Source organism: Sinocyclocheilus grahami, unplaced genomic scaffold (genome assembly GCF_001515645.1).
Source record: "Sinocyclocheilus grahami isolate Dianchi unplaced genomic scaffold, SAMN03320097.WGS_v1.1 scaffold442.1, whole genome shotgun sequence".
NCBI classification, from domain to species: domain Eukaryota; kingdom Metazoa; phylum Chordata; class Actinopteri; order Cypriniformes; family Cyprinidae; genus Sinocyclocheilus; species Sinocyclocheilus grahami.
In genome coordinates, this window is record NW_015505621.1 from 2182474 (window position 1) to 2200385 (window position 17912).

At 36.5% G+C, this 17912-nt stretch overlaps 1 protein-coding gene across 2 annotated transcripts; it reads right to left on the minus strand.

Moving 5' to 3' along the window:
- Positions 1-206: 206 nt before the first annotated feature.
- On the minus strand, positions 207-14768 carry irak1 (interleukin-1 receptor-associated kinase 1). 2 transcript variants are annotated; one of them, XM_016234064.1, is made up of 14 exons: positions 14484-14768; positions 13148-13315; positions 11899-12012; positions 11705-11781; positions 11331-11516; positions 11142-11206; positions 10067-10181; positions 9317-9429; positions 7900-8107; positions 7070-7138; positions 6323-6547; positions 4287-4731; positions 4050-4169; positions 207-858 (listed from the first exon to the last, which is right to left on the minus strand). In XM_016234064.1, exons 1-14 carry the CDS (start codon positions 14593-14595, stop codon positions 761-763), a joined length of 2115 nt encoding a protein of 704 aa, XP_016089550.1. In that variant the 5' UTR covers positions 14596-14768; the 3' UTR covers positions 207-760. The 2 variants fall into 2 exon arrangements, with proteins under 2 accessions (XP_016089550.1, XP_016089549.1); XM_016234063.1 differs by lacking the exon at positions 207-858 and adding an exon at positions 3704-3962.
- Positions 14769-17912: the final 3144 nt, after the last annotated feature.

Sequence of the window (17912 nt, forward strand, 5' to 3'; positions counted from 1 at the left end):
TGTATTTCATTCACAAAAACCAAGAGGTTTGATAAATGACTCGAATTGAACTTTTTTTTTTCTTTCAAGAGAGCAGATTAAATCGTAGAATCTAAGAAGAATTTTTTTTTAAAGTTATTACATTACATTTTACAAGTCATTGTATACAGTTATAAAGCAAAGGGCTGAATGTAGAAATCTGTCAAATTGCTGTTATGTGTTTCATATAAAACTGTTTTGGCATTGCAGTAAAAACAAACAAAAAAAATCTAATTTGCATAATGAAGACTGCACAGGCTAAATGTTTAATGTATATAACAATCACCAGTTAGTACCATAGAAATAGATTAATCATTAATGTTAAATAGTACTAATAGTATTTAAATACTACTCATAGAAGTAGGTGTTTTGGCCATAATCCATAAACTTCATATTATGTTAGAAACAATATGCTGCTGAGAACTAAGCCAAAAACTGCAACAGACAGACATTCAATCGCCAAACTAACAGGCGTATAATAAATTATGCTCTTTTATATTTCTTTGGCTTGACAGTCAAGATTCACAGGTTCATAACTTCAGAGCTTTCTTCATCCGTACCACGTTCCACTTGCTATTACCATTAAAAAAAAAAGATTATTATTCTGCAGCTTTGGCGAGGTATTTATGAAGGTACTTTCTCTACCATAACCGTAAAAAAAGTACCGTAAAGATATTTGTGAATATTTCATGTAATATTTTAACAACATATTTGCTGGGTTTCTTCCTCCAAACATCCAGTGTTAAACTGCAGCAGGCGACTGCATGTTGATTCCAGATGTCTCGCTTGCAAATTCATCACTCTCTTCTGGCTCCCTCGTTTCAGCATTCATCTCCCGGTCTACAGAATTATGAAAAAGCATAAATAGGCTATATTACTGATTCAAACAAACAAGCACGGCAATTTTGTGTTGACACATTTTGTAAAGATCCTCTTGCATGTTTTTAACTCCATATTAAAGAATTCACACTGCACCGACAGAAGCAGAAAACTGACACATTTGTGGGGTTTTGTCTAATCACCATCTGTTGCTGCTTGTTTTCGCTGATTGAACATGTTGACTCTGCATTTGTCGGGTCTTCGAATGTCGTCGGAGAAGTGATATACTGTAATCTGGTGACCGTAGGTGTTGTTCCGCATTTTCATATATTATTTTATTTCGGTTAAAGGCACAATATGTCATTTTCGCCGCTGGAGGGCGCATATTCAAAATAAACAAATAGACAAAGGCGTAGTTTGATGACGGCGTGACTGAGTGTGGAATCATGGGAGTTGTGGTCTTCATCCCCACAGCCGATGCAATCCGACGGGACTCGGGCAGAAATCATGTTCATGGATGAGCTAATGATTTATTAACGTAGTAGAATGAAGCAGGGTGAGACTGAAAGGCGTCGAAGCGAAACGAGGCCGCTGAACGAGCGCGACACACGGCTCGAAAGCAGCAGAGCTTTTATTATGCCACAGTCGAGCGCTTCCGCTCCTTCCGGTCGTGTGTATGTGGGGTAAAGCAGCGCTGTTTTATCATACTCGATACATTTGAAAGGTCTGTTATAATGCTACTCTGTGTGGTCGTCACCACCGGTCTATTAAAACGCACAACATATTAAAGTGTCTTTGGTGTTTCCATGTTTTCTACAAAACAAAACCGGAAATCGAGGGGTTATGACTACATTGGCAAACGACACAATGACACTGTGGACACGCTCCGTGTCACTCGTTAAAATTGCTTATTTCTCTGGATTTAAACATTCTTCGAAACATTTGGGATAATGTAAGTACACAAGTCAACAAAATATTATAACAATTTTTTTTTTTACATAGTGCCTTTAAAGTTAATTTAATTTCAAATACCAAACATAGTTTTGTGTCAACTATAATAACCTTGGTATCATAGTGATGAAAATCGTGACATTGACAAATAAAAATACAGACAATACATACAAATGCCAGATAAGACATACAAAATATGTGTTTATTGGGTCCTGTTAGAATATGGGGGTCTTGTATTTAGCCTTGTATGCGTCACCCCAGTTGCACTTTAAATGTGAAAACTGAGTATTTGTGACTCGAGCAATGCCTCAAAAGCAATCTCCAGACATCAGCCAAAGGGCAATAAGATCAAGCAGATGCAGGATCGATGACCATTCTATATGGGTAATTTTCAGCTCAGTTTGAATGAAGCATTTGTTGTATACAGTAATGTCATCCAGTTACGGTTGATTTGGACACTTACATAATGAGGCGCCTGATGACAGCAGATCAGAAGTTAAAATCCTTCCCTCTTCATAAAGCTCCATTTTTTGGACCAGTCGCTGCCTCACAGGATTTACAAACACTTTCTTGTCAGAAAAATCTGTAAATTTAGACAGGGCCAACTAGAAAGTTATAATACCATACAGTACATTCAGAAAAAGGCTCTTAACTATTTATGATCTACCCATTTTAATAACAAATAAAATAAGCCCATTACCTTCATTGGGACTGGACTGTGATGAGTTTTCCACTAAAGAACCACTTGTTTTAGTGCTCTGAATGCCACAGGCCCCACATGACGTCACCTGAGCTCTGCTACAGTGACCTGTCAAGTACTGAGAAAAGCCTTGACTCTCATCCGATTCACACGGCATACCAGAGGACTGTGAAGCCCATGATTCAGCATTCAGCTCTGACTCTGAGCAGCTAGACTGAGTCACGACAGAGGTCAAGGTGGGACAGACAGTCTTGTGAAGGCAGGGGTACGTGTCCTCTTGAGGGCGGAGTTTAGAGAACTGATGAGTGAGAGAGTCCAGGGAGCTGCTGTCGGAGCGCAGAGGCTCAGGAGTGGATGGATGAGATGATACGGGAGACAATCTGACCGTGGTTGATCTGACAGAGGTCTTCAACCCTGAATGCACATCTTGAAGTGCTTTGAACACCTATAAAACACCAAAATAAAACACCAGAATAAACCTGATAATTCTAACTAAACCTAATATTATCAAGGGGTATTATTGTATTGTATAATAATCTTATTAATTCCCTGATGTCTACTTGTTAGCTAGTAATAATTCCGTTTTTGTGACCACTCTCTCCATTTGAACGGAACTTTCTGTTTTTGGATGCTGAGCCTGTGTCTTTAAGAAACACCCCCTTTGCATGTTTGTTGTCAGGTGCAATTGTTTTTAATCATGCCATCCTTTAATATTTAATAACTTGAAGAAATGCTCTTTTTAGTTCTGAAAATAATACTACATTTACATGACTGTTTAAAAGTTTAGGATCGGTAAGACTTATTTTATTTATTTTTTAATGTCTCACCAAGGCTGCATTTCTTTATGTAATATTGTGAAATATTATTACAATTTAAAATAAGTGTTTTCTATTTGAATACATTTCAAATTAAAACGTATTTCTGTGATGCAAAGCTGAGTTTTCAGCATCATTACTCCAGTCTTCAGTGTCACATGATCTTCAGAAATCATTCCAATATGCTGATTTGTAACATTTCTTATTGCTTATTTCTCTGGATTTAAACATTCTTCGAAACATTTGGGATAATGTAAGTTCACAAGTCAGCAAAATATATAACACTGTTCTAGTGGTTTTTGGATATTTTAATAATTTTTTTTTTTACATATTGTGCCTTTAAAGTTAATTTAATTTCAAATACCAAACATAGTTTTGTGTCAACTATAATAACCTTGGTATCATAGTGATGAAAATCGTGACATTGACAAATAAAAATACAGACAATACATACAAATGCCAGATAAGACATACAAAATATGTGTTTATTGGGTCCTGTTAGAATATGGGGGTCTTGTATTTAGCCTTGTATGCGTCACCCCAGTTGCACTTTAAATGTGAAAACTGAGTATTTGTGACTCGAGCAATGCCTCAAAAGCAATCTCCAGACATCAGCCAAAGGGCAATAAGATCAAGCAGATGCAGGATCGATGACCATTCTATATGGGTAATTTTCAGCTCAGTTTGAATGAAGCATTTGTTGTATACAGTAATGTCATCCAGTTACGGTTGATTTGGACACTTACATAATGAGGCGCCTGATGACAGCAGATCAGAAGTTAAAATCCTTCCCTCTTCATAAAGCTCCATTTTTTGGACCAGTCGCTGCCTCACAGGATTTACAAACACTTTCTTGTCAGAAAAATCTGTAAATTTAGACAGGGCCAACTAGAAAGTTATAATACCATACAGTACATTCAGAAAAAGGCTCTTAACTATTTATGATCTACCCATTTTAATAACAAATAAAATAAGCCCATTACCTTCATTGGGACTGGACTGTGATGAGTTTTCCACTAAAGAACCACTTGTTTTAGTGCTCTGAATGCCACAGGCCCCACATGACGTCACCTGAGCTCTGCTACAGTGACCTGTCAAGTACTGAGAAAAGCCTTGACTCTCATCCGATTCACACGGCATACCAGAGGACTGTGAAGCCCATGATTCAGCATTCAGCTCTGACTCTGAGCAGCTAGACTGAGTCACGACAGAGGTCAAGGTGGGACAGACAGTCTTGTGAAGGCAGGGGTACGTGTCCTCTTGAGGGCGGAGTTTAGAGAACTGATGAGTGAGAGAGTCCAGGGAGCTGCTGTCGGAGCGCAGAGGCTCAGGAGTGGATGGATGAGATGATACGGGAGACAATCTGACCGTGGTTGATCTGACAGAGGTCTTCAACCCTGAATGCACATCTTGAAGTGCTTTGAACACCTATAAAACACCAAAATAAAACACCAGAATAAACCTGATAATTCTAACTAAACCTAATATTATCAAGGGGTATTATTGTATTGTATAATAATCTTATTAATTCCCTGATGTCTACTTGTTAGCTAGTAATAATTCCGTTTTTGTGACCACTCTCTCCATTTGAACGGAACTTTCTGTTTTTGGATGCTGAGCCTGTGTCTTTAAGAAACACCCCCTTTGCATGTTTGTTGTCAGGTGCAATTGTTTTTAATCATGCCATCCTTTAATATTTAATAACTTGAAGAAATGCTCTTTTTAGTTCTGAAAATAATACTACATTTACATGACTGTTTAAAAGTTTAGGATCGGTAAGACTTATTTTATTTATTTTTTAATGTCTCACCAAGGCTGCATTTCTTTATGTAATATTGTGAAATATTATTACAATTTAAAATAAGTGTTTTCTATTTGAATACATTTCAAATTAAAACGTATTTCTGTGATGCAAAGCTGAGTTTTCAGCATCATTACTCCAGTCTTCAGTGTCACATGATCTTCAGAAATCATTCCAATATGCTGATTTGTAACATTTCTTATTATCATCAACATTAAAAACAGTTGTGCTGCTTCATATTTCTGTGGAATCTGTGATACTTTTTTTGTCAGAATTCTTTGACGAATACAAAGTTTTTATTTGAAATAGAAATCATTATAAATGCCATTAGTGACTTGCTCAATTTAATGCATCCTTGCTGCATAAATGTATTCACATTCTTAAAATAAATAAATAAAATAATGACTGAGCCCAAAATTTTTAACAGTAGTACATTTTGAACTGTAATTACATTTTTACTGTACAAAATTAAAGAAAAACATTTTTATTTGTCATGACATGATCAATTTAACAGAAACACACTACTAAAATCGTAATATAATAAACAAAAGCATTTGAATAGATTCTCCTACTTCCGTCATGCGGGGTCTCTTCTTCCGCCGCCGGTCTAAACATTGACATGCCAGCTGAGAGATTTCCATTGATCCATGAGGGGAAGGTGTGTCTTTGGTCATCAGTCGAGGATCCAGATGTTTCCTGCAGATGTTCTCCGCTGCGTAAGCATAGGACAGCTCCCGCGAGTGCTTCCCTTTGCTGAAACTTCTTCCATCATCTTCCTCCTCATTTACTAGATCTTTCTGTGAGAAATAACAGGTTTAACCACCCACCAGCCAACTCTACACTAACATATGTGACCCTGGAGCACAAAACAGTCTTAAGTCGCTGGGGTATATTTGTAGCAATAGCCAAAAATACATTGTATGGGTCAAAATTATAGATAAGTTTTTATTTGAAATAGAAATCATTATAAATGCCATTAGTGACTTGCTCAATTTAATGCATCCTTGCTGCATAAATGTATTCACATTCTTAAAATAAATAAATAAAATAATGACTGAGCCCAAAATTTTTAACAGTAGTACATTTTGAACTGTAATTACATTTTTACTGTACAAAATTAAAAAACATTTTTATTTGTCATGACATGATCAATTTAACAGAAAAAACACACTAAAAAAATAATATAATAAACAAAAGCATTTGAATAGATTCTCCTACTTCCGTCATGCGGGGTCTCTTCTTCCGCCGCCGGTCTAAACATTGACATGCCAGCTGAGAGATTTCCATTGATCCATGAGGGGAAGGTGTGTCTTTGGTCATCAGTCGAGGATCCAGATGTTTCCTGCAGATGTTCTCCGCTGCGTAAGCATAGGACAGCTCCCGCGAGTGCTTCCCTTTGCTGAAACTTCTTCCATCATCTTCCTCCTCATTTACTAGATCTTTCTGTGAGAAATAACAGGTTTAACCACCCACCAGCCAACTCTACACTAACATATGTGACCCTGGAGCACAAAACAGTCTTAAGTCGCTGGGGTATATTTGTAGCAATAGCCAAAAATACATTGTATGGGTCAAAATGATAGATTTTTCTTTTATGCCAAAAATCATTAGGATATTAATTAAAGATCATGTTCAATGAATATATTTGGTAAATGTCCTACCGTAAATATATAAAAACTTAATTTTTGATTAGTAATATGCATTGCTAAGAACTTCATTTGGACAACTTTAAAGCCGATTTTCTCAATATTTAGATTTTTTTTGCACCCTTAGATTCCAGATTTTCAAATAGTTGTATCTCGGCCAAATATTGTCCTATCCTAACAAACCACACATCAATGGAAAGCTTATTTATTCAGCTTTCAGATGATGTATAAATCTCAATTTCGAAAAATTGACCCTTTTGACTGCTTTTGTGGTCCAGGGTCACATATGTGACTAAAATAAGATTTCAGCTCTTCTTACCAAGTAAACAGTTCTGGATTGGCCATTGACCTCCAGAGCCTGGCGTCCAGTAAGTACCTCTAACATGACCTGCGGTATGAGAGAAACTGGAGTGTTACTTTATCAAATATGGAAAGCTGAAAGATCTTTGCCGTAAGAATGGGTGATAAATCAAATATTATAGTGATATGTCTGCTGAAGGTATAAAATTAGGAAATATTGTGATAATGCTTCGCTTATACAGACAGTGAACCAATTTCACACAGCTTTTTTGTCTCACAACCATGACAGCTGAATTAAATCATGTCTGCTTTCAAATGCTCCCGTGTGTATTTGTGTTTTTTATTTTGGTACCTTAAAGTACATATGATTTTTACATTTTGTGAAAATTTTGTAAAAAAGTAGTGATCAGTGTTTTTTCATGCGGAGGAAAAAACAACACATTTAAAAAAAAATTTTGAGAGCAAATACAAAAATATTAATATATTAAATGTTTTCAAAATATGGAAAAATAGTGCGATTTAATTTTTTTTAGCTATATTGCCCAGCCCTAGTTTATAGCATCTGTTTACAAACAGGCAACATCACACACAAAAAAAAACCTGAAGCATTATAATTATAATAAACAATTAAGGCTGGGTCTTCCATAAAAACCCAACTCTGACGTCTTTGAGTGAATCAAAAAGTCTTTACATTGGCTATTTACTATTCACACACTGTTACTCTAATATAACCTGTATGCATTATTGTAAAATAATATTGCTGGTGAGAATGATGAACATACAATCAGTGCTGTCTACGTTAAAAACATATTGGTGTAAATGAGATTTTGCGTCTGAGATGCAGCTCACCACTCCAAAGCTGTAGATGTCGATCTCCACTCCCAGCTGTCCATCCTTCAGGTATTCTTCTGGGAGGTATGCCAGAGTTCCCCGGACTGTAGCAGTTTGAGCCACGGTGGACGTCTTGCCTGGGGTTTTGTTAGGGTTCCGACAAAAACGTGCCAATCCAAAGTCCCCCAGCTTGGGCTCCAGGTGGTCCCCTAAAAGGATGTTAGAGCTGTAACAGAGGGAACATGACTGGTTGGTACCTTAATAATTAACATGCATGTCCAAGTGGAACAATATGTTCAGCAAAAAGGAAAATTGTAGCGCTGGATAGTGTAGTGGTGAAATGTTCCTAAATTTCCAAGCACGAATTCAGACCCTTTTACAGGTGATGGCGTTTTAGCAGCGCCAGTGCCAAACAAGTTAACTGACCCAAAAGCTTAATTTTCTTTTAAAACTCATCCCAATGTAAAGGTTCTATGCAGTGATTGCAGGTTTTACAAGATGTAATGGGTGCAATCAGTCACACTCACACTGCATTAAAGATTCCAGTGGAGAATGAATCGGTATCTGTAAAAACTTTAATTCCATCAACTAATCTGAGGTCCTGAGAGATGTAGTTGTGAAGTCATTTGGGTCAATATGATTCCTGCAATTTATGTAACAACGGTGTGATTGTCAGAAGTTCAAGCTGGGACTGACGTTTGACTTTTACGAGAAAAAAACTTTCGGTTTTCGGTTAATGTATTATGTGATTTGAAAGATGCCCGCACCAAAATGTATCTAAAATTAGTGACTAGTTGGTTTGTCAATGACTTCATGACTCTTAATTTGAATTCATAACAAAGATAATTCATGATCGATCATTGCGAGCATTCATGTTTATCCCTATCAAATACTGCAGATTCAAAGAGTCCAGCAATGACCTTAGAGACTAAATCTACTTACCATTCTAAAGTTTAGGGTTGGTAAGATTTTTTAGTGTTTTTGAAAGCCTCTTTACCTCACCAAGGCTGCAGTTATTTGACAAAAAAATACAGTAAAAACAGTAACGTTTTAAATTTGAATATATTTTAAAATGTAATTTATTCTTGTGATGCAAAGCTGAATTTTCAGCATCAATTCTCCAGTCTGCAGTGCCACATTATCCTTCAGAAATCATTCTAACATTCTGATGTGCCACTTAAGAAACATTTCTTTTTAATATCAGTGTTAAAAACAGTTGTGCTGCGTTTTATTTTCATGGAAACGATGACACATTTTTCAGGATTCTTTGATGAACAGAACTTCGAAAGAACAGCATTTATTAGATTTTTTTTTTGTAACATTATAAACGTCTTTGCTAAACATAACTATTAATTCTGTCAGAAAAATAAAAATCTTACAGACCCCAAACATCTGAATGCCAGTGTACATGTGCTTCACATGTTCTTGCACTCACCTCTTGATATCTCCATGAATAAGTGCAGGTGAAGAAGAATGCAGGTACTGAATAGCTTTGGCAGTGCCAAGCAACACATTTACACGCTGTGACCAAGAGAGGGCGTTACTGTCCTGAAAGAAACAAGCGTTGTGAATGACAAACCTATGCTGTGACAGAGTTAGATGATAGATGACCTAAAATGACAATTCTGTCATCACTTACTCATGCGGTTATGAACCCAAGTGACTGTTTTGAGGGCTTATTTACTTACAATGATAGTGTATAAAAACAAGACACAAAAAATAATAAAAAGCAACACTAAAGTTGTTCATATTTTGACTTGTGAGACCAGTGACTCATGCCATATCTTTTCATTGATACTGTTGACTGTTGTCATCACAACAAGTTAGGATTCATTATATTTGTACATGCAGGCCCTCGAATGAGATTTGAAAGCCAGGTTGGACAAAACTACCTTTTAACGGAAAAACAATTTAAATTTCATTCCATCATACAACTTCAGAACACTTGAATGATGAGTCATACAAACCATTTTTGAGGTGATTTTTTCCCCCTAATGTATATAAAAAGAGCAGACAGGGCCTTTCCTCAAAATATCTCTTTAGAATAAATGCACATTTGGAACAACACGAGGGTGAGCAAATGATGACATAAGTTTCATTCTGAGTGAACTATTCTTTGAATAGCATACTAAACACTGATGCAGAGCCCATGTTGCCATATTGTCAAGCAAGAGTGGTAACTCACCTCACATCGAAGGCGGTCCTCTAAAGAGCCCTTCGGCATATAAACATATATTAAACAATAAGTTTGTCCTTCTATACTGTAGCCAACAAAGTCCATTATGTTGGGATGTCTGTATCTGTGTAAGAAAGAGCCTAATGAAAAACCGTGTAGCTTTAGATTATATTGCATAACATTTAACAAGAGCATTACAGTAGCTGAAGGAAGCAAAGCTTGAAAGGTTGAAGTGTCAGGAAAAAAATGACCTAATTAAGAGACAAAAGGGTGACAACTAACCACAAAAAAGTTTTGGAGGGTGTGCTGTAGACTTTCATTTTTAGGCCATGAAGAGGTGTGGTGTATAAAGAGCAATCGAAACTTCAATCGGGTAAGTCCCATTCTGCGCTTCTGTTAAAACATACAAATGAATCACAGCCAGACTGAAAAAAGCTAATTAAAGGAATAGTTCGCCCAAAAACATCCAAGATGTAGATGAGTTTCCTCATCAGAAAAGATATGGAGAAATGTAGCATTACATCACTTGCTCACCAGCGGATTCTCTGCAGTGAATGGGTGCCGTCAGAATGAGAGTCCAAACAGCTGATAAAAACATCACAATAATCCACACCACTTCGGTCCATCAGCTGCTTGTTTGGAAGAAACAAATCCACCATTAAGGTGTTTTAACTTTAAATAGTCACTTCTGGCCATAATCTATATTAACGCTTCCTCCAGTGAAAGAGTCCATATCCCCTTTTGTCCTCTCACATTAAAATCCACTGACATATTTGTTTAGAATTGATTTTGGACTGTTTTGACTTGTAAACGGAGCTTGATCTGTGCATATTTCTCTCTTGATTCGGACAAGACAACTTCTTCACTGGAGTAAGTTATATTATGGATAGAGTAATAGAGCAATTTCTACAAATCCGTTCTGATGAGCAAACAAAATCATCTACATTTTGGATGACCTGAGGGTCAGCACATTTTCATTTTTGGGTGAACTATTCTTTTAAGACAAAACAGGAAAGACAGATTTAAGGCCCGAGAACAGGAAGCATAAGCCACAGGAGCAGAGGATGTACAGACAGTTTCTTACTGTGATAGTTTTTCTACTTCCGTCCTGAAACTTTCCTTCACGACATTCCAGTCCAAATGGGAGTCCTGTTCCAAACACCCACATGAAAGAGAAAGAGAAAAAACATGGATGCTTAGGAAACAAACTGAATGACTCAATAACACACGGCCAAAATCATAATGGTTTGCTTTGTTAGTTCCCAACTAATACCTCTTTCAGCTTCTTCACAGCAAATTCAGTGTTTCTCATCACAGCTTTATACACGTGCCCGAACCCTCCTTCTCCAATCTGCTTGCACGGGGAAAAGTTGCATGTGCCACTCTGGATTTCCTCAAACGGCCAGCTCATTGCAGTAGAGGAAAGAGGCGGGGGATCCATGCGGTTCGCACATGGGCACTATGAACAGACACAAATGTGTCAGTGGATTAAGAGACTGTAAGGAAGAAAAACATGATGGCTAAAGGAAGAGGCATGCTGACTAATGCCTCACCAGCACAATAAAAACTGAACAGTCAAACCTAGCAAGTTTTTTCTTTAAGCCGTTTTAATGACTGAATTTCTTTTTTTTTTATCAAATGAAGCACCTCTATATTTGAAATTCTTGAAACCATAGAGTCCAGATCAGGCGGTGGGGGGCTAGGCTTGGGTAGAAGCCTGACTTCTGTAAAAGCAAAATGACCATTTTTACCACAGATATTCTGAAGCAGTCAACTTGCATTTTTAAAAAGAATATCATGTTCGACAGATGCAATCACTGAACTTAAGAATAAAACATTACCGGGGACAGGGAGAGACTCTTTGACAAAGGTGGCTGTACTGCTTTGACATGCAGGGACTGGTGGCACCGTTAAAGGTGACTGCTGCTCTGAACGAAACTGCCGTATATGTCTGCCTGTGGAAATGCATGCAAAAGTACATTATTGAATTTTTATCTAAATATTATGACATGCAGTGTCTGCACAAAAGTAAATCATAAAACTGAAATATATCCGTTTTTCTACATTATAATTTTTCTATTTAGTTTTATTTTATTTCAGTTTTAGCATTTCAACATGGGAACATTTCTAATTTTCATTTACATTTTTTTTAATGACATGCAGTGTCTGCACAAAAGTAAATCATAAAACTGAAATATATCCGTTTTTCTACATTATAATTTTTCTATTTAGTTTAATTTATTTTATTTCAGTTTTAGCATTTCAACATGGGAACATTTCTAATTTTCATTTACATTTTTTTTTAAACGTTTTTAATCAAAAATCTATTTTATTTCAGATTTATAACCAAATTTAGTTTGAACACTTATTAGTTTTAGTTAACAATAACAATATTACAACTGTTGACAATATGATATATAAGACAGAGTCATTTATCGGCAGATATTTGGCTATTTTGAGATTACTTGCTGTTTGCCAATAGATCAACAAAAGTACTCTCTCTCACTTATGTCAGTGCCAATATACACTATTATCCATGTCAATAAATAATACACAATTTGATAAAAAAGTAGTGAACCTGAAGAAAATAGTGTAAAAAGAAGTGTAATTTTAGTTGCTTTAACTAAATGAGCCTATATAACAAATGTAGCATTATATATGCAAGTTGTTGCATTTTGATGAAAGATTATAGGGACTTTTTTTTCTTTGAAAAACATGCATCGATGAATCATGCAAAATGAAATGGAAACATGTAACAATCAGTAGATGTTTTTTTTCAGTAGATGTCAGAGGAGAACGGAATTGCTTGTAGCTGTAACTCCGACAGCCTCTCTAGTGATGAGAGAACAGAAACGGAAACAAATAAGCATGTGTGATCACAGCAGAAATCTGCCACATCTGACAGCATTGTGTTTCTGCACAACTTAAATGTGTTACTTGCCAATAAAGTGCCTGAATCAAGACTATCAAGTGAGTTTCATGACAACCTCAAAACCCACCTGACAACCTGGCTGGTCAGGGCATGAGATATGGTAGAGATAATAGAAGCAAGCAAATGACAAGGCACAATGATACAGAAAGCATACATACATTCAAGGATGATATCACGGGCCCTAAACCACTGCAAGCCCTCAAGAATCTTCAGCAGTTCTCCAACCGTCCCGTTGCGACAGCCCCATTTGTGGATCAGGTTGTCTGTCCGTCTGGGGCTTTGCTCCAAAAGGCGTAGTTCGGTCTGGTCCGATATTACCTGTGAAGCTGCAATGGACATTAAAGCACTGTTTTAGTTTAGTTATTAGTTTCCACCAAAATACTTTAGTTACTACAGTAAAAATTTAATTAGTGTTGTCAAACGATTAATCGCATCCAAAATAAACGTTTTTGTTCACATATGTGTATGTACGGTGTATATTTATTATCATTATTATCATACTGGTCAAATATTTATAGCCTGAATGCACTGCAAGTCGCTTTGGATAAAAGAGTCTGCTAAATGCATTAATTATTATTATGTATATATAAATACTAACACATGCATGTATACATTTAAGAAACATATGTAATGTTTATATATTAAATATATTTATTTATTATATAAATGATATGAATATAAATATATTCATGTAAATATTTTCTAAATATATACTGTATGTGTGTGCTTTTATATATACATAATAAACATACACAGTACACAAACATATATTATGTAAACAATTTTTATTTTGGATGCGATTAACCGCGATTAATCGTTTGACAGCACTAAATGTAATACGATATTTAGCTCCAATTGAGTAAGAGAAGCATTCATTCTAAAACTTGATGAAGAATCATTATTATGACTGTGTAGAAAGTTCTAACGGACATTCTCCAGTTACCTGGATAAAAGGGCAACATTTACTTCACATAAATAGCATCTTATTTTAACTTATTTCCAATCAGAATGATTCCCTATTGAAAAGGAGCTGTGATTTAATATGATGGATTCAATCTCAGCATCTCACCTGAATCGATGGACACAAAATAAACCCCAACAACCCCAGTGCTCCACGTGCATTGCTGAACTTATGAATCAGATTATTAATTATGAACCCCTTTATTTACTCCAGTGTCTTCAGGCCAAGTCAACAATCCTGACATTTAGCGAAACATCTGTAAGTTACCTCAACTACATTCAGAACCACGCAAATATCACTACGAAGATTTACCAACTTTATTCGCAACTAAACTAAGCAAATAAACCCCAGCTGTAAGAAATAAACATTTCACAAATTAAACAAAAACTTAACTTTTGACGTCCCCGCTCAGATGGCTAAGCGAGTTAGCGAGTGTGCTAATCAACACATCCTCCGGGGTTCGAGTTCAGACTGAAATAAAATACTACTACAGCAGCCTAATAAAAACCTAAACATGAATACATCATTCTTACCGAATAATATCCAGTCTGAGCGTGAAAGTGAGTCCATAATCCGTGTAAACTGATTCATAACAGACGCGGGTAAGTTGTACAGAAACTCCCTTTCAAGCTCCGCTCCTGACATTTCCGACTTTATCTTTTTCTTCTTCGCCGTGTAAATCTTTTTAATCAGCTCTGATATTGTTTTACGTGGTCTTTGGACGCGGGAGTTTCCTGCTTGTGGCTGTCACTTGTGTTAGTGGTCTTTTTTTTATCTTTTACTTTGAGTCACCACCACTCAGCCACATCGTGCTACTGGTTCGTGAATATTTATTGTCATCTACTTAATATTCATGAGCCGCCGCTGAAGCTACCGCCCACTTTCTTACGCTAGTAGTTGAGATCTATTTGCGGAGGCCAACGCCACATTAAGTTAATTAATATTCATAATCTTCACCATAGTAGTCGAGTTCGTGAATTCCTTCGCCATCACGTCTAACTTACTCACATCTTCCATTTCCTTTTTTCCACATTTAGTAATAGGGTAAATGTCACTGTCCTGATATTAAGTGCCGTTTTTGCATTTTGAGGCATTTGCTCAAAAATTTAAAGTGATGCAATATGCCAGACAAATTGATGTATTACAAACTTTTTTTTTTTTTTGGTCTGAGAAACACATTAAAGTTGCATTTGTATCAAAACATGAGAGATTGCTATATGTAAAAATAGGAGCAAAAAGCATTGGTTTAAAGGGGTCATATGATGCTTTTTTAAAGATCATTATTTTGTGTATTTGGTGTAACAGAATATGTTGACATGCTTTGATGTTCAAAAACACATTATTTTCAAAATACTGAACATTATTGTAGGTCCTCTATCCCCCGCCTCTCTCAAACGCTTCGTTTTCTACAAAGTCCCTCCTTCCGACAAGCACAGTCTGCTCTGATTGGCCAGCTGACCCAGTGCATTGTGATTGGCCGAACACCGCAAGCACTCGTCGGAAATGTAACGCCCCTTACCATAATCACCAGCTTCATCTTTCAAAATAAATGTAAAGACAGAGCCCGAAAGGGGAACAGAGTCGCGTGACGGACACAGTGATGAAGCTGGTATGTGTTTGCAGTACACAAGCCACAGTTAAAACAGCTGACTCCACTGTGATGTGACGCGCTCTCTCTCTCACACACACACACACACACGATGCGTAAAACTCCACATTTGAACAGTCAATAGCAAATACGTAAACTAATAACAAAACAGTAGCTGATTCAGAAGCGCCAGATTGTCATAGCAAAGTTCGAATGACCTCCTCTCCTAGGTTCACGTAACAGTTGTCCATCAAATGCATTGCTGTTCTGTTGTAAGTGATCTTAAAGATGCCTAAATGCATCTACTTTCGGAAGTGCTTTTGCTTTCGTCTAGAAACACACAGCGTCTCCCTGACATGCTGCTTCAACACTAACTGCGGTTACTGAAACCACGCCTTCTTTCTTTGCGTGCACATTTGGGTGCATTATGCAAATATTTCCACATAGTGAGGTAGATATGTGGGGGCGTGTTAGAACGAGCCGTTTTAGGGGGGCGTGGCAGAGTCTTAACTTTGATAAAGAATATCTCTTTGGTTTTGAGACTTTAGTCTTTGCAACTTCAGGGATCTTATCTATGCACAATCAGCTTGTAACACTCCACAGAGAAAGGAAAACTTGAAATTGCATCATATGACCCCTTTAATTCAAGTTCAACTACAAAACCCAGTGACGGCGCTACACTAGGGGGGGCTATAGCCCCGTCAGAATTTTTAATAGCCCCGGTTTAGCCCCATTTCTTTATGAAGTAACTCTGACGTCATCAATATAATTTATTTTCTAAGCACCCCCACATATTGGTCTAGCCCCCCCTTAGCACCAGTAAAGAAAAAATTCTGGCGCCGTGCCTGACAAAACCTCAAGAGAAAAACCCCCAAGTGAAACTGAAACGTCGATTTTGCTTTCCAGATTACAGCCATCAGTACTTTTCCTTGTTTACGTTTTTCTAACATGATTGAATTATAGCTAAAACCCTGATCTTTCACAATAAGGAAACATCACTAACATTGTTTTGTTTGTGATGCAGGTCAAATAAATGTTTTAGACAGAGAGCAGGTAAATGTTGTTTACTATTGTGTATCTGTTACATACGGCAAACAAATGATACAGTAACACAGAACTATAAAAGTAGACACAAACTATACTTTTCACTTTCAGGAAGGCAAGGACTTAGCTTGGCAGATGGTGAATAACCACTGACACATAGTCTTTAGGATTGTTTGGTTAAAATAAAAATAAAAATTTTAGATGCAGACTACCCATCCCTTTTATTTAAATCTAAATCAAAAAATAATATGGAAACAAAACAGCTTTGGACAAGGGTAAAAAAATACATACAAAAAGTTAATGGTGAGTCCTGCCGGGAAACATATTTTATAAAGTGCAGATCTTAGACTCGTTGTCCGTCCGGTCAAGGTTGACGTTTTTTTTGTGTCATAAAATGTGATTGGAAGATTATGTTTGAGGCCAAGTTTTGTTTCTTTTTTTTTTTTTTTTAATGGTCATGTTAAAATGGAGAATATTTCCCAACAAACACACGTTACTTAATAATATGTGAAACATTCAACATATCAGGGATGAAAAAACATCAAAATCCTATAGCTTTTTACATCGTCAATATTGCCCAAGTACATCTCCCTAATATTATGCTTTTTTTTTCTCAATTAAGAAAATAAAGCAAGGCAAACATATTCTTGATCTCTATAAATCCTTAATACATCCATAGCACTGAATACCAACAAGAGGCAAACACAGGACTCGGAATAAAAATACAACTACAGTATAAAGATAAATTCTATTACTGAAACTTCAAGGCACAAAACTATGTTAAATAGACCATGAACTTTCTACCACGGTGGAACTGGAATCTATTTCTTATAGTTTAACTTCGGTTTCATTTGACTTGAAATTGTCCTCCTTGCACCATTCAAAGTGCTGCATTTTAGTCGTAAAGGTACATTTCTTTTACTTCAGTCCTACTGTAACACAAATCAGAGACATACTAAAGGAGAAAACTCATATCCGATCTGCTGGGTATACTATCGCACTATTGCTATGAAGATAAAACGGTCTATTTCCAAAGTTGGATTCATAATTGGAAAAAACAAAAAAAATACTAATAAAAATAAATCTAACACAGAAATCTACAAATGACTCTAGCCACTACAAGGAGAGGCGTTTGAAGCCCAAACTCAGCTACCATCAGTTAAATCAAACAATACTTCAATGAAACAAATCTGTTCATATTAAACGGACCAAAGTGCACAACCTTCATTAAACAGAACACATTCAGTTTTTTATACCTCATGAAATCTTTCGGATTCGGTTGGTGTGGTTGGGCTCAGCTCATCTTTATATATAATAGTAAAGGGCAAGC

Excerpts from the sequence above, each read along its gene's own strand:
- irak1 (XM_016234064.1), bottom strand. The coding sequence starts at position 14,595 with ATGTCAGGAGCGGAGCTTGAAAGGGAGTTTCTGTACAACTTACCCGCG. Across the intron at positions 6,548-7,069 it reads AATCCAGAACTGTTTACTTG|AAAGATCTAGTAAATGAGGA; the intron begins GTAAGAAGAGCT and ends TATTTCTCACAG. Across the intron at positions 4,170-4,286 it reads ACAGTCCAGTCCCAATGAAG|ATTTTTCTGACAAGAAAGTG; the intron begins GTAATGGGCTTA and ends CTAAATTTACAG.